This window comes from Leptodactylus fuscus, chromosome 1 (assembly GCF_031893055.1).
Source record: "Leptodactylus fuscus isolate aLepFus1 chromosome 1, aLepFus1.hap2, whole genome shotgun sequence".
Classification (NCBI taxonomy): Eukaryota; Metazoa; Chordata; class Amphibia; order Anura; family Leptodactylidae; genus Leptodactylus; species Leptodactylus fuscus.
The window spans coordinates 311,515,346-311,540,121 of record NC_134265.1 but is presented as its reverse complement, the minus strand read 5'-3'; the positions used below and the strand labels follow the sequence as shown (position 1 = coordinate 311,540,121).

General features: G+C 43.7%; 1 protein-coding gene across 1 annotated transcript in view; it reads left to right on the top strand.

Moving 5' to 3' along the window:
- Positions 1 to 24,776, top strand: part of CRACD (capping protein inhibiting regulator of actin dynamics) — a 77,159-nt gene that overhangs the window by 45,990 nt on the left and 6,393 nt on the right. The window contains exons 7-9 of the mRNA XM_075259395.1: positions 7,728 to 10,746; positions 16,028 to 16,218; positions 16,676 to 16,826. Of these exons, the coding sequence (XP_075115496.1) occupies positions 7,728 to 10,746; positions 16,028 to 16,218; positions 16,676 to 16,826 (3,361 nt within the window). The remainder of the gene's footprint in view (positions 1 to 7,727; positions 10,747 to 16,027; positions 16,219 to 16,675; positions 16,827 to 24,776) is intronic.

The window sequence follows — 24,776 nt, the reverse complement described above, 5'->3', positions numbered from 1 at the left end:
CTACCTTTCAATTTGGGCACAGTGGTTGAATGTAGTTGAGGCGTGGACCGGGTCGCAAAATGTGGTGGCCTGACTTGTCTCCCCACACAACATTCCTGGGAGGAGGGCTGAAACACCACCCTCCTCCGCTGTTAAATTGACCCCAGCTACGAGCTGGAAACGCTGCAACACTGGTGTGGGGAGACGTCAGCGGGCCGTGCTGAAGCTCATCAGCTTGGGGGCCAGACAGCACACTGCCTACAAAGTGAGTCATGCCATCCTCGATGAGACGGCAATGTGGTTTTTGCCACTGCACCTGGGCCCAGGCATGTTGTCATGTGTGATAATGGCCGTAACCTGGGATTGGCTCTGTAGCTTGGCAGCCTGCAACATATTCCATGCCTGGGCCACGTTTTTAACTCATTGCTGCTAATCTTTTGAAAAAGGTACCCCAATGTTCCTGAGCTACTGGTGAAAGTGTGGCGCTTGTGCGGATAGTTTTTAAAGTGTATAGTTGCCGCTGCTAGCCTCTATGCACTCCTACAACGCCTGTACCTGCTGGAACAACGGCTATTGTGCGACGTCTCCACACTGCTGGCACTAAACATATCATGTGTTGAGCAGAGTGTGTGAGCAGCACAGACCTTTGATGTAGTTCCAACTCCAAAACCCTCGGGTTCGTCAAAGTCAACTCCCTCAGTTGCTCAACCATGAGTGGCCATGGGTGGCAGACTTATGTGAAATCCCATCCCATCCATTGCACTGGACACGAAACATTAGCATGCGCTCAGCACAACTTCGGATATGGCAGATGCGTTAAGCAGGGTGCAGGGTACAACACAGACCAGGCCCGAGCACCAGGAACAGGTGTTAGAAATACTGCAGCATCTGCCATTTCCTTCCAATTTTGGGGTTTTGGACCCGCCACCGACTTGTCTGGACCTAAGTGGGGATCATGAGACACAGTTGCCATCAAGGCAAGCTGTGGTCATGTGCGGTTTGCAGTAAGGGGGCAGTGCGCAATTGGAAGAGGAGTTGGTGGATGACGAGGCCACCGACCCCACATGGACAGGGGTGATGTCTAGGGGCTAAAGCAGTGTAGATGTAGAGGGAAGCTAAATCAACAAAAAACCTGGGTAGAAGCAAAGGCATAAACTGGGGTGATGTTTAGGGGTGAAAGCAGAGTAGATGTGGAGGGAAGCTAAGCAGCAAAAACAGTGGGTAGAAGCAAAGGCATGCAAAACTCTACCCTGTTGGAAGACTTATTCCTAGGTCTGGAACACGTTAATGGCCCCCCTGGACAAATTACTGCCACTCAGGGGCCTAGTGTCACCAGGAGGGACAAGTATAGGCGCATGTTGTGGGAATACCTGGCCGACACCAGCTCTGTCCTCTCCGATCCCTCTGTGCTCTACAGCCTAAACTTATTTTCTCATCTTTTTTTCTGAACTGCACATCTCTTGCCTGCTTCCTTTGGGATCTTAGAAATGGTGGTCCACTTCCACAGATGGTAACTTCAATAGACAGTGTAACGGGAGTAGCTGAGGGATCGCTGTCTTAACCACTTTTTGGCACAAAATTAACTTCCAAAGCCAAATATGGTGCAAGTATATGATGCAAGGACACCTACACACCTATCTCTGACACATTGGGGAGTTCACCCTCATGCGCCCTTTTGGCCTGCACCATCATGCGCCTCTTCCCAGCCACTCCACATTTCCCAAGCTTTTCATTGCAGGCAGAAGTACAATACAACCCACCCCCATGCCCAAGCCTGTAACAGCCTCATCGATAAACTGCTGGCCCTGGAGATGTTGGTGTTTGTTTATGCTTCTGGAGACCCAGGCCTTCCGTCAGCAGATGGCAGCTGGGGCACCTCCCTATGCTGGGCCTAGCCGTTACTACTTCTCTTGGTGTGCTGTCTCTGCCTTGCGCCTGCATGTGTCCCATAACATCAGTCGGGCCCAGAGCTCTGCGCTTTGCTGCAAGGTCCACTTGACCACCGACACATGGACAAGCGCCTGTGGTCAGGGATGCTGCAGTGCTTATCTTTAATGACAGGCAGGGTGAATGTGGTGGAGTCTGTTCCCCGGGTGCAAACTGGGGTGGCCTATCTCCTCTCCCAGGCCAAAATTCATGGCAGGAGTAGACTGAAACCCTACGAAGCTGCAACCTCCACCCCAGCTACTAGCGGAAAACACTGTAACACTGGCATGGGGAGATGTCAGTAGGCCGTGCTGAAACTGATCAGCTTGGGGGACAGACAGCACAGTGCCTCCGAGGTCAGGGATGCCATCCTGGCTGAGATGGCATTTTTTTTTCCCTGCTACACCTGGGGCCTGGCATTTTTGCGCCTGTGATAATGGCTGGAACCTGGTAGCAGATCTGGAGCTTGCCAGACTCAAACACGGTCCACGCATGGCCCACGTTTTCCAACTTGTTGGTGCCATGTTTCTTTGAAACCTACACCATTGTGCCTGATATACAGGTCAAAGTGGGGCCATTTTCGTAAGTGAGAACTAGCCTCTGCTAGGCAGAAAACATTCAGAGCACACTCCTCTCATCTTCGCACCGTTGGCTGGCGGAGGAAGACGAGGGGGTTGGAGTGGCATCTGATGTCCCTATCCCACACGAGGCTAGAGGGTGCACTTCAGTGCATCCCATTGCTTCACCACAAATGGTGTGAAGGGGAGTGGAAAATGGAGGAAATGGAGAGTGACCCTTACAGTTGGGGCCAGCAAAGGCATGCCAAGTAACACACTGGCACACATGGCTGACTTCATCTTGGGTTGCTTTTCAACACATATTTCACATCATGAAGAACAAATAATACTGGATTTTTTCAAGCCTCGAACCCCGGTCTAGGTCTAATGTCTGTTCCTTTCTTATATTAGGGGAGAGGGAAAAAAAATTACTTCAGTGATACGTTTAGCGTACATAGACTGACTATTAATGTGTATCCCACTTAGTGTTGTTAGGGTTACACACCGTCACAACCTGGCTAAAGCTTCTATAGCTGTTAATAAAGTCAACATAACTTTACGGTATCCAAAAAGACAGCTGGTACCGACAGAGAGCAAGACAAATGTCACCCAAAGCTGTGAGCTCTGAACACCCACAGTGACTTTGGCGTCATCATCATTATAAGGGAGCGGGTGGTAATAAATAACTTGGCAGTGCCTAAAACCCAAAAAGCTTATACAACTATATTTACATTAAGATACACAAATGAAACTTTTCAGTAGCATGTCATGAGACAAGCTGATAAGCTCTTCCTTTGTGCAGTGCTATTTGAAAGTTAAACGCTGCCTTTATTTTAATTCTGGAGAAGGTGCAGACATTAGATTTAGAACATGTTGTCTTCATTGTCCAAATCCTCTATATAGGTAACGTGTTTTTCGGGCCGAGCTGTCTGGGAACGAGCTGGTGCAGCACTGACAACCTGGGTGAATATGGCAAGAGCCTGAGATGTAGGGTGAATGAATCCCCAAATTATTTGTGGAATTCCCAGTGAGACAATGGCACTGTATACCAGTATTAAAAATTGTGGGTGCACATAACCCCCATATATTCTTTGAATTCCCAGTCAGACAATGGCACTGTATACCAGTATTAAAAATTGTGGGTGCACATAACCCCCATATATTCTTTGAATTCCCAGTGAGACAAAGGAACTGTATAGCAGTATTAAAAATTGTGGGTGCACATAACCCCAATATATTCTTTGAATTCCCAGTCAGACAATGGCACTGTATACCAGTATTAAAAATTGTGGGTGCACATAACCCCCATATATTCTTTGAATTCCCAGTGAGACAAAGGAACTGTATAGCAGTATTAAAAATTGTGGGTGCACGTAACCCCCATATATTCTTTGAATTCCCAGTCAGACAATGGCACTGTATACCAGTAGTAAAAATTGTGGGTGCACATAACCCCAATATATTCTTTGAATTCCCAGTCAGACAATGGCACTGTATACCAGTATTAAAAATTGTGGGTGCACATAACCCCCATATATTCTTTGAATTCCCAGTGAGACAAAGGAACTGTATAGCAGTATTAAAAATTGTGGGTGCACGTAACCCCCATATATTCTTTGAATTCCCAGTCAGACAATGGCACTGTATACCAGTAGTAAAAATTGTGGGTGCACATAACCCCAATATATTCTTTGAATTCCCAGTCAGACAATGGCACTGTATACCAGTATTAAAAATTGTGGGTGCACGTAACCCCCATATATTCTTTGAATTCCCAGTCAGACAATGGCACTGTATACCAGTAGTAAAAATTGTGGGTGCACATAACCCCAATATATTCTTTGAATTCCCAGTCAGACAATGGCACTGTATACCAGTATTAAAAATTGTGGGTGCACATAACCCCCATATATTCTTTGAATTCCCAGTCAGACAATGGCACTATATACCAGTAGTAAAAATTGTGGGTGCACATAACCCCAATATATTCTTTGAATTCCCAGTCAGACAATGGCACTGTATACCAGTATTAAAAATTGTGGGTGCACATAACCCCCATATATTCTTTGAATTCCCAGTCAGACAATGGCACTATATACCAGTAGTAAAAATTGTGGGTGCACATAACCCCAATATATTCTTTGAATTCCCAGTCAGACAATGGCACTGTATACCAGTAGTAAAAATTGTGGGTGCACATAACCCCCATATATTCTTTGAATTCCCAGTCAGACAATGGCACTGTATACCAGTATTAAAAATTGTGGGTGCACATAACCCCCATATATTCTTTGAATTCCCAGTCAGACAATGGCACTGTATACCAGTATTAAAAATTGTGGGTGCACATAACCCCCATATATTCTTTGAATTCCCAGTCAGACAATGGCACTGTATACCAGTATTAAAAATTGTGGGTGCACATAACCCCCATATATTCTTTGAATTCCCAGTGAGACAAAGGAACTGTATAGCAGTATTAAAAATTGTGGGTGCACGTAACCCCCATATATTCTTTGAATTCCCAGTCAGACAATGGCACTGTATACCAGTATTAAAAATTGTGGGTGCACATAACCCCCATATATTCTTTGAATTCCCAGTGAGACAAAGGAACTGTATAGCAGTATTAAAAATTGTGGGTGCACGTAACCCCCATATATTCTTTGAATTCCCAGTCAGACAATGGCACTGTATACCAGTATTAAAAATTGTGGGTGCACATAACCCCCATATATTCTTTGAATTCCCAGTGAGACAATGGAACTGTATAGCAGTAGCAAAAATTGTGGGTGCACGTAACCCCCATATATTCTTTGAATTCCCAGTCAGACAATGGCACTATATACCAGTATTAAAAATTGTGGGTGCACATAACCCCCATATATTCTTTGAATTCCCAGTGAGACAATGGAACTGTATAGCAGTATTAAAAATTGTGGGTGCACGTAACCCCCATATATTCTTTGAATTCCCAGTCAGACAATGGCACTGTATACCAGTATTAAAAATTGTGGGTGCACATAACCCCCATATATTCTTTGAATTCCCAGTGAGACAATGGAACTGTATAGCAGTATTAAAAATTGTGGGTGCACGTAACCCCCATATATTCTTTGAATTCCCAGTCAGACAATGGCACTGTATACCAGTAGTAAAAATTGTGGGTGCACGTAACCCCCATATATTCTTTGAATTCCCAGTCAGACAATGGCACTATATACCAGTATTAAAAATTGTGGGTGCACATAACCCCCATATATTCTTTGAATTCCCAGTGAGACAATGGCACTGTATACCAGTAGTAAAAATTGTGGGTGCACGTAACCCCCATATATTCTTTGAATTCCCAGTCAGACAATGGCACTATATACCAGTATTAAAAATTGTGGGTGCACATAACCCCCATATATTCTTTGAATTCCCAGTCAGACAATGGCACTGTATACCAGTAGTAAAAATTGTGGGTGCACATAACCCCCATATATTCTTTGAATTCCCAGTCAGACAATGGCACTGTATACCAGTATTAAAAATTGTGGGTGCACATAACCCCCATATATTCTTTGAATTCCCAGTGAGACAAAGGAACTGTATAGCAGTATTAAAAATTGTGGGTGCACGTAACCCCCATATATTCTTTGAATTCCCAGTCAGACAATGGCACTGTATAGCAGTATTAAAAATTGTGGGTGCACGTAACCCCCATATATTCTTTGAATTCCCAGTCAGACAATGGCACTGTATACCAGTATTAAAAATTGTGGGTGCACATAACCCCAATATATTCTTTGAATTCCCAGTGAGACAATGGCACTGTATAGCAGTAGCAAAAATTGTGGGTGCACGTCACCCCAATATATTCTTTGAATTCCCAGTCAGACAATGGCACTATATACCAGTAGCAAAAATTGTGGGTGTATATAGCCCCAATTCTATTGCTAGGGGACTTGCAGGGTATTTCTGAGGTGAAGGTGGGGGGGCACACCGTTGGAACGGGGATTTGGGGTGTATATATGGGGTATACGGGAATACACTGTCAGTGTGTTCCATTCAGGATCCTGGGAAAGCTGGGTTGCGGCGATTGAGCCCGTCAGTGCCACGTTACACTGACAAGCTTCTCCCTGGAATTGAAGTTATATGTAAGCCCAATATATTCTTTGAATTCCCAGTGAGACAATGGCACTATATGGCAGTAGCAAAAATAGTGGGTGTATATAGCCCCAATCCTATTGCTAGGGGACTTGCAGGGTATTTCTGGGGTGAAGGTGGGGGGGCACACCGTTGGAACGGGTATCGGGGGTATATATCGGGTATACGGGAATACACTGACAGTGTATTCCATTCAGGATCCTGGGAAAGCTGGGTTGCGGCGATTGAGCCCGTCAGTGCCACGTTACACTGACAAGCTTCTCCCTGGAATTTAGCTCTTATAAGAGCTGTTGGTTGTCTTCTCCTTCCTATCCTAGCCTGTCCCTGCCTACCCAGAATCTAACCCCTAGCTAACTGGACGGAAACCTCCGTCCTCGGTGAATTGCAAGATCAGAATGACGCGAAGCTGGGCGGCGCTGTTCTTTTAAATTAGAGGTCACATGTTTTCGGCAGCCAATGGGTTTTGCCTACTTTTTTCAACGTCACCGGTGTCGTAGTTCCTGTCCCACCTACCCTGCGCTGTTATTGGAGCAAAAAAGGCACCAGGGAAGGTGGGAGGGGAATCGAGTAATGGCGCACTTTACCACGCGGTGTTCGATTCGATTCGAACATGCCGAACAGCCTAATATCCGATCGAACATGAGTTCGATAGAACACTGTTCGCTCATCTCTAATAATAATATTAGCTCCATATATGCTACTGTTTTGGCTTGATCAAGGATTTGCTCAAAGGGGGAAATTGGCCCTATTAGATGTTTTTTTTTTTATCATGGGCAACACCAGTGGTGTCTCCCTCATCCATTGACACTCATATGCCCAGAGTTGCTCAAGTATTATATTAGGACTTCTGACAGTCATCCAAAAAAATTGTATGTCTTAGGCTAAGACCCTATGTTGCGAAAACGCAGCTTTTCTTTTGCAAATGTTGCTGTTTTTTGAGCTAAAGACTGCAGTGGAGTGAGTAGACGGTAGAAGTATAAGAAAATCTGCAACAAAAAAGCTACATTTCCGCACCTCAGCCATATACATATTTTTCTTTCCATAGTTATATAGATAGTACGGTTGAAAACAACATATGTTCATCACGTTCAAAACTTTTTATCTTCTTAACAGGATTGTTACAGCATAGAAGACAACGAACATGAAACTGGATTGAATGTCCATCGATCTCTCAACAAAACCATGTACCACTCAATGGATGTGTCCAACCATGATATAATTATGTCTAATTATTTTGAACGAAAAGCCCTTGGATTACAAGTTCCTGAATTTACTCAAGTGATCAGAGGACAATCTGAAGGGAAAAAAGAATGGGAAGAAAAACATGAGGAGTCAATCACTTTTAGATCTGAAGAAAGCCGACAAATGGACAAAGAAAAGAAGTTAGAAGTAGATAAGCGTAAAACAGAAGAGGAACAAAGAAGACAAGAAATCATTAGGAACATTGAGTTAGAAAGGCAAAAGATAAGAGAACAGAAAGAAAATGAAATGAAGGAACAGCGTAGAAGTGAGGAAGAGAGGAAACTGCGAGCTGAACAGATTTTGAAAGAGTTAGAAGAACACAGAAGGCAAGATGAGCAAAGACAACGTGAACTAGAGGAGCAGAGACATCTCAAATTAGCAGAAGAACAAAAAGCTCGCGAGCTGGAGCAACAGAAAGCTCTGCAACAAGCTGAAGAGCAAAAGAAGATGGAGTTAGAGCAGCAAATGGAGCAACAGAAAGCATTGCAGGAAGCTGAGGAGCAAAAAAGACAAGAAATGGAGAAACAAAAGGCTCTTCAGGTAGCAGAGGAACAAAAAAAGCGTGAAATGGAGGAAAAGAAAGCTCTGCAAGAAGCTGAGGAGCAGAACAAACGCAAACTTGAGGAGAAGAGAATCCTTAAGATGGCAGAAGAGCAGAAAAAGCGAGAACTGGAGCAGCAAAAAACACTTCAAATTGCAGAAGAAGAGAGAAAACATGAGGTGGAGCAGCAGAAAGCAATTGAACTAGCAGAAGAGCAGAGGAAGCGTGAAGTGGAGAAACAGAAAACACTTAAGATTGCAGAGGAGCAGAGAAAGCTTGAGCAAGAACACCAGAAGGCACTTCAGATTGCACTGGAGCAAAGGAAGTATGAAATGGAGCAACAAACAGCTCTTCAGATAGAAGAAGAACAGAAAAGACGTGAAACGGAGCTACAGAGGACTTCCAAGAAAGAAGAAGAACAGAAGAAACATGAAGCAGAGCTACAGAGATCACTTCTTGTAGAACAAGAGAAGAGGCGTGACTTGGAGGAACAAAGGACTCATAAAACAGCTGAGGAACAGAAAAAGCTTGAAGTGGAAGACCATAAAGCTCTTCAAGCAATGGAGGAAAAGAAATTGATACATGACGAACTGTTACAGAAAGGAGATCCAGTTATTGAGGATGATAAGATGAATGTAGTTGAAGGAAGGTATTCCTCTGAAGATCATGAAAACAGTATTATAGAGAAACATTTGCCCGAACAGCCAAAAACAGAGGAAGGGAATAAAGAAGATGATGAGGATTTAAAACAGAGACAAAGTATTGAAGAATTACGATGGAAGGAACTTGACCAAAGGCAAAGACCATTTACATTTAAGGTCACATCAGGTGAAAAGCAGATTATATTTGAGAAAGTTCACCTATCTCCAGTTACAGTGGCGAAAGAGCAACCAGCGTGCCCCGATACGCCAGAGCCTAAAGAAACGAAAACTAATATAACGTCACATGCGCTTCCTTCCTCCCAGTGCATTCCCCACACTGCAATTTTGGTTACAGGGGCACAACTGTGCGGTACCGCTGTAAACCTCAATCAGATTAAGGACACGGCATGTAAGACATTGCTTGGGTTGACGGAAGAGAGGAAGTTAGATATTGCTGAAACCAAAAATGAAAGAGATAATGGCAATACTAAACATATCAGCAGTAAAACAAAATACACATCAGAGACATTGGAAAATCAGTCCTTCATGGCAGAATGGGCTTCCATTAGGTCAAAAATATTCAACAAATCTGAAAATACTGCCATGACTGAAAAGAATAAAAGTGATTCTCGAGTGTCTAGTGATGACTGGGCAGGAAAGGGTAAAGGTGAATCCCATAATGTCTTACGAAAGACAATGTCAGCTAATGCAAAATTTTCTATTACACCAGCATGGCAGAAATTTCCCGAAACTGTGAAAACGGTTGAATTTAGTAATGAGACCTCAGTAATACAATCAAGTAAGGAACATCCAGGGACAATGTTACCTGACAACGCAGCTCAGGGAAGGCCTGCAGAACGGGCATTGAATGTCCAAGAAGTGGTGGCACATAAAATGAAAAAGCAAGTTACGATTGAAGGTGGAGCAGAGGGTTGTATATTTTCTAAAGATCTTCCATCCTTCTTAGTCCCTAATCCTCCTCAGTCTCCTCGCCGTGGTCATTTAGAAGGACAGACTTCTCTCAATGCGCAAATGGCCAATGGCATGAGAAAAACAGATAAATTGTTACAAAGTACAGAGGAGAAAATGTCTCCATTTGGAATCAAACTAAGAAGGACACATTATTCCTTGAGATTTCATTCAGATCCTCAGAATGATCAGAAACGGAAGAAACGATATAGTGCAGGTGACAGCTTTGAAGGTATTCCTACTCCTTTAACTGCAGGAGATGAAACAGAAATAAGGACTTTACCCAACAAAGAACTGTCAGTGTCCCCCACTAAATTAAAGAAAGATAGTACTGTTAAAGTCTTGATAGATACCTCAGACAATCCACCTGAAAACACTCATGGTACACTAGTTTCTCCTGTGATCCCCGCCACAAGTCCCCATCTGTCATCACCTAACAAAGACAGAATGTCTCCCAAGTCACCCATAGTCCAGAAGCCATCACTTGCTCCTAAACCATCCAACCCAACTCCACCTTCATCCCCACTTTCAAGACTGAGCAAAACAGATGCGAGTGACCCTCATGGGGAAAGGTTGGACAAGGAACAAGGAAGTGGAACAGATGAAGTTAAAGTGGGGGCTGCTTTGCCTTCTTCAAAACATAGTGAAAGTCTTGAGCTTGATAGAACAGATAAAGCAAATTTGCCATCTATCCCATGGAGAGACAAAGCAGAAAAAAGACCAGAGAAAAGTGGAAGAGGTAACGTAATGATTTCTCAAGGTCATGTCTTTTATTTGTATATTAAAATTAATCAGGCTAAGGATCTAATGCTGCCCATAGAAGCGTAAACCTAGAACCTAGATGGCTCTAAATTAAAAGGGATTGGGATGACATTCATGGCATATACTTTTGGAGAATGGAGTCCTGTAGTCCCCATTGTATAATAGAAGCCAGGAAATGGTGGACACATAGGGGAGCATAGGTAGGGGAGAGTCACTTATGCATATGTGAGACTCTCTTCAATGTTCAGTAGACTATGGGAGATATGTGGGAAACACGTCAGTGAAATGCAGTAAAGAGGACCTTTCATGTCCTCTGGCACATGCAGTTTTATATACTGCTAGAAAGTTGACAGTGCGTTGAATTCCAGTTATTTGCCCCAGAGCTAGAGATATCCATGCCATTATAACGGCACCGATGTCTGCCCGCTGTCAGAAGGGCGTTCCTGATAATCTAGCTGGGCTTTGAGGAATGGCCCTCCTGACAGTACACATCCATAGATCTGTACCGAGGGGGCATTCCTTATTGCCCAGTGATGATGCTAAGCTGTAAGAAACACCCCCCTTCACCCCCGTTTTTACTCGTCCGTAGATTAGTACTGGGGGGTGTTCCTCACAGCTTAGCGTCATTGCCCAGAATCCATCCACCTTTTTAATCCTATTATATATTTTTTGCCAAATTTTTGAGGCACCATGGCCAGAGAAAGCCTTTGTGGAGAAGGGTGGAGCAGGGTGTTGGTCCCAGACATTGAACCAGACATATGTGGTAAGGTGTAAATGTCTCTGTCAAGGGGGAGCAACACAATGGCTCAGTGGATAGCACTGATGCCCTGCCCTGCCATGCTGGAGTTCTGGGTTCGAAGCCCGCCAGGAACATCGTCTGCAAGGAGTTTGTATGTTCTCCCCGTGTTTGCATGAATTTCCTCCCATTCTCCAAAAGACACACTGATAGGGGAAAAAAATGTACGTTGTGATCCCTATATGGGGCTCACAATCTACGTTAAAGAAAAAAAATGTCTCTGTCGAAAAGGGCTAAACGCTGTATTCTATTCTAGAGCAAGACACGTATTATCTGGATAGGCAACACATTTTATCCTACAAGCTTGAAAACGTCTGAAATAACTTTTATTAGACAATTCACCGCATTATTTTCTTCTGAATCTGCACTTTTGTGACAGTCTACTGAGTAGTCCCAATGGCAGGTTCTTCATGGATCTGTTGTACCACAATTCTTATATGGGCACTAAAATGCAAATGTTTTACAACCTTTTAAGCCCAAACATACCCTGTTACCATCAACTGTGTAACCCTGAGCCTGAGAATGGAATTGTGCCACAAATGTACAATAAAAGGCCTTATCAGCAACTTTTTATTGCCTTTATAATCTTAGTTATGGGTACAATGAAGCTGGCCATTATAGGCTTCTTTTATACGACATAGCTGATTATTTCACAGACACATTTCCTGTAAGGTGAACCTTTAACCTGTCTAGTCAATCTGCCGCTTACTTCACTCTTCATTACGCGGACTTGTTGGCATTGATTGCCATAGAGAAGGGTTACTTCTATCTTCTAGTGCTAATTCTGTTGCTTTTCTTGGTTTTGACCTCCATAACCTAACAATGTAATGAGCCTGTCATATACAATGGCATTACATAAAATAAATCTGTGATACAGTAGAGTCTCTATTACACACTATAGCAATTATTCTTCCTCCATGTAGTTTGGATGGAGCTGTGTAAGAAGTTCATTCATCTGAACAGGGATTGAAGTGTTATATTGCTGATAGCCACACATCTATCTAGAGGACAGAGATTACTTACTTCGTGTCGAGCTATCTTAAGTAAACAGTGGTGTAACTAAAGGTTCATGGGCACTGTTGCAAAATCTCAGCTTGGGTCCCCTGCACAACATCTCCTTATGACCGTCACCTGCATCCCATATGCACAGTTTAGTGGAATTTTCTCCTATTTCCATCCACTGTCAGTGCCCGCATCAGCAATGGTGAACCCTTTTGGTGCCAAAGCTCCCCTCCATAGAATCCCTCTTTGGTTACATGCTGACAACTACTACTGTTGTCCTGATGCTAGGTTCACACTTAAATTAGAGTTTCCATACGAGACTCCATCCTATATTCCGCTTAATGTCGGCAGAGAAAAATGTTCTGCAAGACCCATTATAGTCTATGGGGTCCACGGGTTTCTGTGTTTAACCATTTTTTAAGCAATAGTGTGAACCTAGTGTGAACCTAGAATAAAATGGTTAGTTTTCCCTTTTTCTGACAGTGAAATACTATGTATCATAAATCTCCCCCCCCCCCCCCCCAGTGTACCAGAGGCCAAAGGTAATACATACACATACAATACACAGACTGTCAACCTTCGGTAGAAAATCAGAAATGATTGTGTTGAGGGTGACCTATGGCTTATAGGCCTGATCACAGCTGTGACCCCGTATACTTATGCCAAGTAAATCACTTTATCCTTTGAGAAAAATCTCTTTACCTCTACTCAAAAACATGTCCGTAAAAGTTCTATCATGTCTTCCTTTTAGAGAGACCAAAATCGCCAATAGTCGTGGTAATAAATCTCGTTAGAAGGAATCGCCATATAATCTGTAATAGTCGGTATGGCGTTTAATAATTGTACTTAGCCATCAGGTTTGATCATCATATAATAGTGATGTTTAGGAAAAATCAGATAGACAGCAAGCAGTGGGAAACATGATGACGCCCTTTGGCTGGGGACACATCCAGCAGACTTAACAATGAAAACCCAGAGTGTTTTCCTGAAAGCCACTGTTAGAAACATCAGAAATCAGGCGGTTTGGACAACAGAATATTTGCAGGAATTGTTTCGGGTCTCCCACTACATTGCAAAGGATCAAAGTGGTTGATAAGGCTACATCCACATGACAGAGGTGCAAAATGGCCATGAACAATGTCCATTGTTCATGGCTGTCTTGCACCTGATGCCATTTTCACAGATCCCCATACATTAAATAATAATAATAATACATTTTATTTATATAGCGCCAACATATTCCGCAGCGCTGTACAATTTGTAGGGTTCAGATACAGACAGATACAAAACAAAGAACGTCACTTCACACAATGGGACTGAGGGCCCTGCTCACAAGAGCTTACAATCTATGAGGTAGAGGGGGTGGCACAAGAGGTAGGAGGGGCGGCATTGCTTATACAGTGTTCAGACAATTTTGTAATAGAGGTTGCAGCCATTACACAAACAAAGCTTTATGGGCCGTCACTAGTAGTGTCCTTTAACATGTGGATAGAGCATGGACAAATATGTTAGGCTGAAAAGGCATCAAGAAGGGTTTGCATTAGGAATTGTGATAGGCTTGTCTGAACAGATGCGTCTTTAGTTTGCGTTTGAAACTGTAGAAATTGGGAGTTAATCTGATTGTCCGGGGTAGAGCATTCCAGAGAAGTGGTGCAGCTCGGGAGAAGTCTTGTATACGAGCGTGGGAGGTTCTGATAATAGAGGATGTAAGTGTTAGGTCATTGAGTGAGCGGAGAGCACGGGTTGGGCGGTAGACAGAGATGAGGGAGGAAATGTAGGGAGGTGTGGCATTATGGAGAGCCTTGTGGATGAGGGTGATAACTTTATATTTTATTCTATAATGAATGGGCAGCCAATGTAGCGACTGGCACAGACCGGAGGCATCGCTGTAGCGTCTAGCCTGGTAGATGAGCCTGGCCGCTGCATTCAGAATAGATTGTAGAGGGGAGAGTTTAGTGAGGGGAAGACCGATTAGTAAGGAGTTACAGTAGTCAAGGCGAGAATGAATCAGAGAGACAATAAGTGTCTTTAGTGTATCTCTGGTAAGGAAAGGACGTATTCTGGAGATATTTTTGAGGTGGAGGTGACATGAACGTGCGAGTGATTCAATATGAGGGGTGAAAGAAAGGTCTGTGTCAAACATGACCCCGAGGCAGCGGGCCTGCTGCCTAGGAGTTATAGTAAGGCCTGAGACTGCAATGGATATATCAGGGACAGATCTGTTAGATGGTGGAAACAGTAGTAGTTCAGTTTCATTAAAGTGAAAATGGACACAAATAGAACATGCCCTATATCTTAAAAGTCCGTTACTCTGTATTCTGACGTTTCGGTTATATCTCCAATATATTATGACTAAGCTGGCAGCTGGATGTTACTAGTTGGGGATATCCCAATAGACTCTCCCACTGCCCAAGCAGTGCTGCCAGTACAGGCCATTTAGGGATATGGTAACTCCGAATTGTCCATTTATTCATAAATATTAAGATGAATAAAGCTCGGGCAACATGGTGATTTTGGCAGTGATTCCCATTCCGCAACCAAAGTTTTCCATGTTGCCCCTTGACTTTTTTACTAATGTTAGTGAATAGAGTCCCATTGGGATTCTGAGGGCGCCACAAACGTAACTTCTAATTGAAAAAAGACTAACCAGTGCCCAATCTTTTTGCAACTAGAAGTCATAGTCACGGCCCATGAGAGTGCTGCCAAAATTGCCATGTAACTCCAGCCTAACAGAGAAACGACAAACACAATTATAAGAAAAGACGCTCCTAAATAGGTTTTTTTCATGTGGAACATAAGTATTGTGTAAAGCAGATGTGTCAGGAGAGGCGTTAGGTACTTTTTAGGAGCAATGAGATACTTTAATATTGATTCAATATTTGGAAGTGATCTCTTGTCTTTTTCTTACAAGCAATGCAACATCTGCATCCCATTGAAATGAAAGAGACTAAACGGGAGTATGACCATGTGACAAAATTCCTGAGAAGAAAAAAGCAGCCATATTTTCAAAGTCCTGAACAACCCCTTTAAACTAATGACCAAACTAAGCAGAAATTTTTGAGAAAAGTGTGGCACTTTTACCTAGAGTGATAGCAAGACATATTAGAATAGGATAGATCAGTGGGGATCAGATTACTGGTACCCCGCTGAATAGCTGCTTGATGTGGCCACCACACTCTGCGGGATCTTCTTCATGTCTGTGACATCACACCACATGGTCTTTTTTTCCAGTCCCATTTGCATTGATACCCATTTTGATGTAATCATTGCCTATTATTGGGTCTCAATTGAAGGAACCAATGGATGGCCCAAAGGTATGGTGAGAGACATTAGTATTATACAAGTGTTGACCCTAACAGATGACATGAGCCCCAGTTTATGACTAGGAGAATGTGCTAGGTAAGTTCATCGATGTTTCTATCGTGATATGGCTTGAATGCAGTATCATATATTCTTACAGATAGGCCAGTGCTTCAAAGTCGGCATTCATTAGATGGCACAAGACTGATGGAGAAGGTCGAATCCGCTCAGCCCCTCTGGATCACACTTGCCCTACAGAAACAAAAAGGATTCCGTGAGCAGCAAGCATCCCGGGAGGAGAGGCGCCAAGCCAGAGAGGCCAAGCAAGCGGACAAGCTAGCAAAAGAAATTGTAATTTAATTTTATTATATTATGGCACACACTACGTATTAAAGCGCACGATACTTCGATCAAAATCTTAAGGGGTCTGCTTTTTCTTCCAGAAACAGTGCCATGCTTATTAATGGATGCTGTCTCAGAAAATGTATTAAGTTATGCACTCCTCAGTATCTTGTTCATTCAGGTGACAGTAGAATATTAATATTCCAAAAATATAGAAGGATCCATTGCACTCGTGATCTTTGTGCGAAAATATCATAATTCTTTATTACCCTTTTAAGTTCTTTGATGTTTTCATATTTTATGACGTCAAGCGCATAGCTATGTACCTGAATACTGACAGTAATATGATCAAAACTCTATTTTTTCGTAACATCAAGTCAGAAAACAGTATAAGATGCTTCTGTACTTTTAGAATAAACTCTCCATTAATAAATATTGCTTATGTTCCCAAATATTGTTTTTGTAGACAACTGGGGTCCAAGCAGAATACAGAAGTCGGTCCGGCTCGCTGCAGAAGCCGGTTCCCCAGGAAGAGAAGAAATGTGAGACTGTGGTGACTAGACTCCAGCGCAGAGAGCAGCTACAGAAATCCAACACTCTTCCAACATCAGTCACAGGTATATGGAGAGAGTTTTAGGCTTGGTCATCTCAGTAGATACAGACATAGCCTTTACCATAAGATATTATTTATTATGATTAGAGATGAGCGAACAGTGTTCTATCGAACTTATGTTCGATCGGATATTAGGCTGTTCGGCATGTTCGAATCGAATCGAACACCGCGTGGTAAAGTGCGCCATTACTCGATTCCCCTCCCACCTTCCCTGGCGCCTTTTTTGCTCCAATAACAGCGCAGGGTAGGTGGGACAGGAACTACGACACCGGTGACGTTGAAAAAAGTAGGCAAAACCCATTGGCTGCCGAAAACATGTGACCTCTAATTTAAAAGAACAGCGCCGCCCAGCTTCGCGTCATTCTGAGCTTGCAATTCACCGGGGATGGAGGTTTCCGTCCAGCTAGCTAGGGGTTAGATTCTGGGTAGGCAGGGACAGGCTAGGATAGGAAGGAGAAGACAACCAACAGCTCTTATAAGAGCTAAATTCCAGGGAGAAGCTTGTCAGTGTAACGTGGCACTGGCGGGCTCAATCGCCGCAACCCAGCTTTCCCAGCATCCTGAATGGAATACACTGACAGTGTATTCCCGTATACCTGATATATACCCCCGATACCCGTTCCAACGGTGTGCCCCCCCACCTTCACCCCAGAAATACCCTGCAAGTCCCCTAGCAATAGAATTGGGGCTATATACACCCACTATTTTTGCTACTGCCATATAGTGCCATTGTCTGACTGGGAATTCAAAGAATATATTGGGCTTACATATAACTTCAATTCCAGGGAGAAGCTTGTCAGTGTAACGTGGCACTGACGGGCTCAATCGCCGCAACCCAGCTTTCCCAGGATCCTGAATGGAACACACTGACAGAGTTTTCCTGTATACCCCATATATACACCTCAAATCCCCGTTCCAACGGTGTGCCCCCCCACCTTCACCTCAGAAATACCCTGCAAGTCCCCTAGCAATAGAATTGGGGCTATATACACCCACAATTTTTGCTACTGGTATATAGTGCCATTGTCTGACTGGGAATTCAAAGAATATATTGGGGTTACGTGCACCCACAATTTTTGCTACTGGTATATAGTGCCATTGTCTGACTGGGAATTCAAAGAATATATTGGGGTTACGTGCACCCACAATTTTTGCTACTGGTAGATAGTGCCATTGTCTCACTGGGAATTCAAAGAATATATTGGGGTTATGTGCACCCACAATTTTTGCTACTGGTATATAGTGCCATTGTCTGACTGGGAATTCAAAGAATATATTGGGGGTTACATATAACTTCAATTCCAGGGAGAAGCTTGTCAGTGTAACGTGGCACTGACGGGCTCAATCGCCGCAACCCAGCTTTCCCAGGATCCTGAATGGAACACACTGACAGTGTATTCCCGTATACCCGATATATACCCCCGATACCCGTTCCAACGGTGTGCCCCCCCACCTTCACCCCAGAAATACACTGCAAGTCCCCTAGCAATAGAATTGGGGCTATATACACCCACTATTTTTGCTACTGCCATATAGTGCCATTGTCTGACTGGGAATTCAAAGAATATATTGGGGTTACGTGCACCCACAATTTTTGCTACTGGTATATAGTGCCATTGTCTGACTGGGAATTCAAAGAATATATTGGGGTTACAAATACCCTCATTTCTTGCTACTGCCATATAGTGCCAGTTTCTGACTGGTAATTCAAAGAATATATTGGGGTTATAAATACCCTCATTTCTTGCTACTGCCATATAGTGCCATTGTCTGACTGGGAATTCAAAGAATATATTGGGGTTACAAATACCCTCATTTCTTGCTACTGGTATATAGTGCCATTGTCTGACTGGGAATTCAAAGAATATATTGGGGTTATAAATACCCTAATTTCTTGCTACTGCCATATAGTGCCAGTTTCTGACTGGTAATTCAAAGAATATATTGGGGTTATAAATACCCTCATTTCTTGCTACTGCCATATAGTGCCAGTTTCTGACTGGGAATTCAAAGAATATATTGGGGTTATAAATACCCTCATTTCTGGCTACTGGTATATAGTGCCATTGTCTGACTGGGAATTCAAAGAATATATTGGGGTTACAAATACCCTAATTTCTTGCTACTGCCATATAGTGCCAGTTTCTGACTGGTAATTCAAAGAATATATTGGGGTTATAAATACCCTCATTTCTTGCTAATGCCATATAGTGCCAGTTTCTGACTGGGAATTCAAAGTATATATTGGGGTTATAAATACCCTCATTTCTTGCTACTGGTATATAGTGCCATTGTCTGACTGGGAATTCAAAGAATATATTGGGGTTACAAATACCCTCATTTCTTGCTACTGGTATATAGTGCCATTGTCTGACTGGGAATTCAAAGAATATATTGGGGTTACAAATACCCTCATTTCTTGCTACTGCCATATAGTGCCAGTTTCTGACTGGGAATTCAAAGAATATATTGGGGTTACGTGCACCCACAATTTTTGCTACTGGTATATAGTGCCATTGTCTGACTGGGAATTCAAAGAATATATTGGGGTTACAAATACCCTCATTTCTTGCTACTGGTATATAGTGCCATTGTCTGACTGGGAATTCAAAGAATATATTGGGGTTACAAATACCCTCATTTCTTGCTACTGGTATATAGTGCCATTGTCTGACTGGGAATTCAAAGAATATATTGGGGTTACAAATACCCTCATTTCTTGCTACTGCCATATAGTGCCAGTTTCTGACTGGTAATTCAAAGAATATATTGGGGTTACGTGCACCCACAATTTTTGCTACTGGTATATAGTGCCATTGTCTGACTGGGAATTCAAAGAATATATTGGGGTTACAAATACCCTCATTTCTTGCTACTGGTATATAGTGCCATTGTCTGACTGGGAATTCAAAGAATATATTGGGGTTATAAATACCCTCATTTCTTGCTACTGCCATATAGTGCCATTGTCTGACTGGGAATTCAAAGAATATATTGGGGTTATAAATACCCTCATTTCTTGCTACTGCCATATAGTGCCAGTTTCTGACTGGGAATTCAAAGTATATATTGGGGTTATAAATACCCTCATTTCTTGCTACTGGTATATAGTGCCATTGTCTGACTGGGAATTCAAAGAATATATTGGGGTTACAAATACCCTCATTTCTTGCTACTGGTATATAGTGCCATTGTCTGACTGGGAATTCAAAGAATATATTGGGGTTACAAATACCCTCATTTCTTGCTACTGCCATATAGTGCCAGTTTCTGACTGGTAATTCAAAGAATATATTGGGGTTACGTGCACCCACAATTTTTGCTACTGGTATATAGTGCCATTGTCTGACTGGGAATTCAAAGAATATATTGGGGTTACAAATACCCTCATTTCTTGCTACTGCCATATAGTGCCAGTTTCTGACTGGGAATTCAAAGAATATATTGGGGTTACGTGCACCCACAATTTTTGCTACTGGTATATAGTGCCATTGTCTGACTGGGAATTCAAAGAATATATTGGGGTTACAAATACCCTCATTTCTTGCTACTGGTATATAGTGCCATTGTCTGACTGGGAATTCAAAGAATATATTGGGGTTACAAATACCCTCATTTCTTGCTACTGGTATATAGTGCCATTGTCTGACTGGGAATTCAAAGAATATATTGGGGTTACAAATACCCTCATTTCTTGCTACTGCCATATAGTGCCAGTTTCTGACTGGTAATTCAAAGAATATATTGGGGTTACGTGCACCCACAATTTTTGCTACTGGTATATAGTGCCATTGTCTGACTGGGAATTCAAAGAATATATTGGGGTTACAAATACCCTCATTTCTTGCTACTGGTATATAGTGCCATTGTCTGACTGGGAATTCAAAGAATATATTGGGGTTACAAATACCCTCATTTCTTGCTACTGGTATATAGTGCCATTGTCTGACTGGGAATTCAAAGAATATATTGGGGTTACAAATACCCTCATTTCTTGCTACTGCCATATAGTGCCAGTTTCTGACTGGGAATTCAATGAATATATTGGGGTTATAAATACCCTCATTTCTTGCTACTGCCATATAGTGCCAGTTTCTGACTGGGAATTCAAAGAATATATTGGGGTTATAAATACCCTCATTTCTTGCTACTGGTATATAGTGCCATTGTCTGACTGGGAATTCAAAGAATATATTGGGGTTATAAATACCCTCATTTCTTGCTACTGGTATATAGTGCCATTGTCTGACTGGGAATTCAAAGAATATATTGGGGTTACAAATACCCTCATTTCTTGCTACTGGTATATAGTGCCATTGTCTGACTGGGAATTCAAAGAATATATTGGGGTTATAAATACCCTCATTTCTTGCTACTGCCATATAGTGCCAGTTTCTGACTGGTAATTCAAAGAATATATTGGGGTTATAAATACCCTCATTTCTTGCTACTGCCATATAGTGCCATTGTCTGACTGGGAATTCAAAGAATATATTGGGGTTACAAATACCCTCATTTCTTGCTACTGGTATATAGTGCCATTGTCTGACTGGGAATTCAAAGAATATATTGGGGTTATAAATACCCTCATTTCTTGCTACTGCCATATAGTGCCAGTTTCTGACTGGTAATTCAAAGAATATATTGGGGTTATAAATACCCTCATTTCTTGCTACTGCCATATAGTGCCAGTTTCTGACTGGGAATTCAAAGAATATATTGGGGTTATAAATACCCTCATTTCTTGCTACTGGTATATAGTGCCATTGTCTGACTGGGAATTCAAAGAATATATTGGGGTTATAAATACCCTCATTTCTTGCTACTGGTATATAGTGCCATTGTCTGACTGGGAATTCAAAGAATATATTGGGGTTACAAATACCCTCATTTCTTGCTACTGGTATATAGTGCCATTGTCTGACTGGGAATTCAAAGAATATATTGGGGTTACAAATACCCTCATTTCTTGCTACTGCCATATAGTGCCAGTTTCTGACTGGTAATTCAAAGAATATATTGGGGTTATAAATACCCTCATTTCTTGCTACTGCCATATAGTGCCATTGTCTGACTGGGAATTCAAAGAATATATTGGGGTTATAAATACCCTCATTTCTTGCTACTGGTATATAGTGCCATTGTCTGACTAGGAATTCAAAGAATCTATTGGGGTTATAAATACCCTCATTTCTTGCTACTGCCATATAGTGCCATTGTCTGACTGGGAATTCAAAGAATATATTGGGGTTACAAATACCCTCATTTCTTGCTACTGGTATATAGTGCCAGTTTCTGACTGGTAATTCAAAGAATATATTGGGGTTACGTGCACCCACAATTTTTGCTACTGGTATATAGTGTCATTGTCTGACTGGGAATTCAAAGAATATGTTGGGGTTACAAATACACTCATTTCTTGCTACTGCCATATAGTGCCATTGTCTGACTGGGAATTCAAAGAATATATTGGGGTTACAAATACCCTCATTTCTTGCTACTGCCATATAGTGCCAGTTTCTGACTGGGAATTCAAAGAATATATTGGGGTTACAAATACCCTCATTTCTTGCTACTGCCATATAGTGCCAGTTTCTGACTGGTAATTCAAAGAATATATTGGGGTTACGTGCACCCACAATTTTTGCTACTGGTATATAGTGCCAATTTCTAACTGGGAATTCAAAATGCGCAAGGCTCCCGGAAAGGGACGTGGACGAGGCCGTGGGCGAGGTCGGGGGAATGGTTCTGGGGAGCAAGGTAGCAGTGAAGCCACAGGGCGTCCCGTGCCTACTCCTGTGGGGCAGCAAGCATTGCGCCACTCCACAGTGCCAGGGTTGCTTGCCACATTAACTAAACTGCAGGGTACAAACCTTAGTAGGCCCGAGAACCAGGAACAGGTCTTGCAATGGCTGTCAGAGAACGCTTACAGCACATTGTCCAGCAGCCAGTCAGACTCTGCCTCCTCTCCTCCTATTACCCAACAGTCTTGTCCTCCTTCCTCCCAAAATTCCCAAGCTTCACAGAACAATAACCCCAACTGTCCCTGCTCCCCAGAGCTGTTCTCCGCTCCTTTCATTGTCCCTCAACCTGCCCCTCCACGTCACGATTCCACGAACCTAACAGAGGAGCATCTGTGTCCAGATGCTCAAACACTAGAGTCTCCTCCATCTCCATTCGATTTGGTGCTGGATGACCAGCAACCCACCCTCATCGACGATGATGTGACGCAGTTGCCGTCAGGGCATCCAGTTGACCGGCGCATTGTGCGGGAGGAGGAGATGAGACAGGAGTTGGAAGAAGAAGTGGTGGATGATGAGGACACTGACCCGACCTGGACAGGGGGGATGTCAAGCGGGGAAAGTAGTGTGGATGTTGAGGCAGGTGCAGCACCAAAAAGGGTAGCTAGAGGCAGAGGCAGAGGTCAGCAGCTTAGGCGAAGCCAGGCCACACCCGGAATCTCCCAAGATGTTCCAGTTCGTACCCAGCCCCGAAAAACTCCCACCTCGAGGGCACGTTTCTCGAAGGTGTGGAGTTTTTTCAAGGAATGCGCCGAGGACAGATATAGTGTTGTCTGCACAATTTGCCTCTCGAAATTGATTAGGGGCTCTGAGAAGAGCAACCTGTCCACCACTTCAATGCGCCGTCATTTGGAATCCAAGCACTGGAATCAGTGGCAGGCAGCAACGGCAGGACAAAGGCCGCCTGCCGTTCACGCCACTGCCACTGCCACTGCCTCTGCCTCTGCCACTGCCACTGCTGACTGTGCTGGCGATGCACTCCAGAGGACGAGCCGGGACACCACTTCATCTGCCTCCGCCACTTTGTTGACTTCTTCCTCATCCTCCCCTGTTCCTGTCTTATCTCCTTCTCCTGCACCATCAAAGGCACCATCAGGCGCTTCTTTACAACAACCCACCATCTCTCAGACATTGGAGCGGCGGCAGAAATACACTGCTAACCACCCACACGCGCAAGCCTTGAACGCCAACATCGCTAAACTGCTGGCCCAGGAGATGTTGGCGTTCCGGCTTGTTGAAACTCCCGCCTTCCTGGACCTGATGGCAACTGCGGCACCTCGCTATGCCGTCCCTAGCCGTCACTACTTCTCCCGGTGTGCCGTCCCCGCCTTGCACCAGCACGTGTCACTCAACATCAGGCGGGCCCTTAGTTCCGCGCTTTGCACAAAGGTCCACTTGACCACCGACGCGTGGACAAGTGCATGCGGACAGGGACACTACATTTCACTGACGGCACACTGGGTGAATGTAGTTGAGGCTGGGACTGCTTCCCAAACTGGCCCGGTGTACCTCGTCTCCCCGCCTAACATTCTTGGCAGGGACACGAGAAGAACACCCCCCTCCTCCTCCTCCTCCACCGCCTCCTCCTCCGCCACCGCCTCCTCCTCCGCTGTTAGATTGACCCCAGCTACGAGTTGGAAACGTTGCTGCACTGGCATTGGTAGACGTCAGCAGGCTGTGCTGAAGCTGATCAGCTTGGGGGACAGACAGCACACTGCCTCCGAGGTGAGGGATCCCCTCCTCGATGAGACGGCAATATGGTTTGAGCCGCTGCACCTGGGCCCAGGCATGGTCGTTTGTGATAACGGCCGGAACCTGGTAGCAGCTCTGGAGCTTGCCGGACTCCAACATGTTCCATGCCTGGCCCACATCTTCAACCTAGTGGTGCAACGTTTCCTAAAGAGCTACCCCAATGTTCCAGAGCTACTGGTGAAAGTGCGGCGCATGTGCGCCCACTTTCGCAAGTCGACAGTAGCCGCTGCTAGCTTAAAATCTCTCCAGCAACGCCTGCATGTGCCACAACACCGGCTTTTGTGCGACGTCCCCACACGCTGGAACTCAACGTTTCAGATGTTGAATAGAGTGGTTGAGCAGCAGAGACCTTTGATGGAATACCAGCTACAAAACCCTAGGGTGCCACAAAGTCAGCTGCC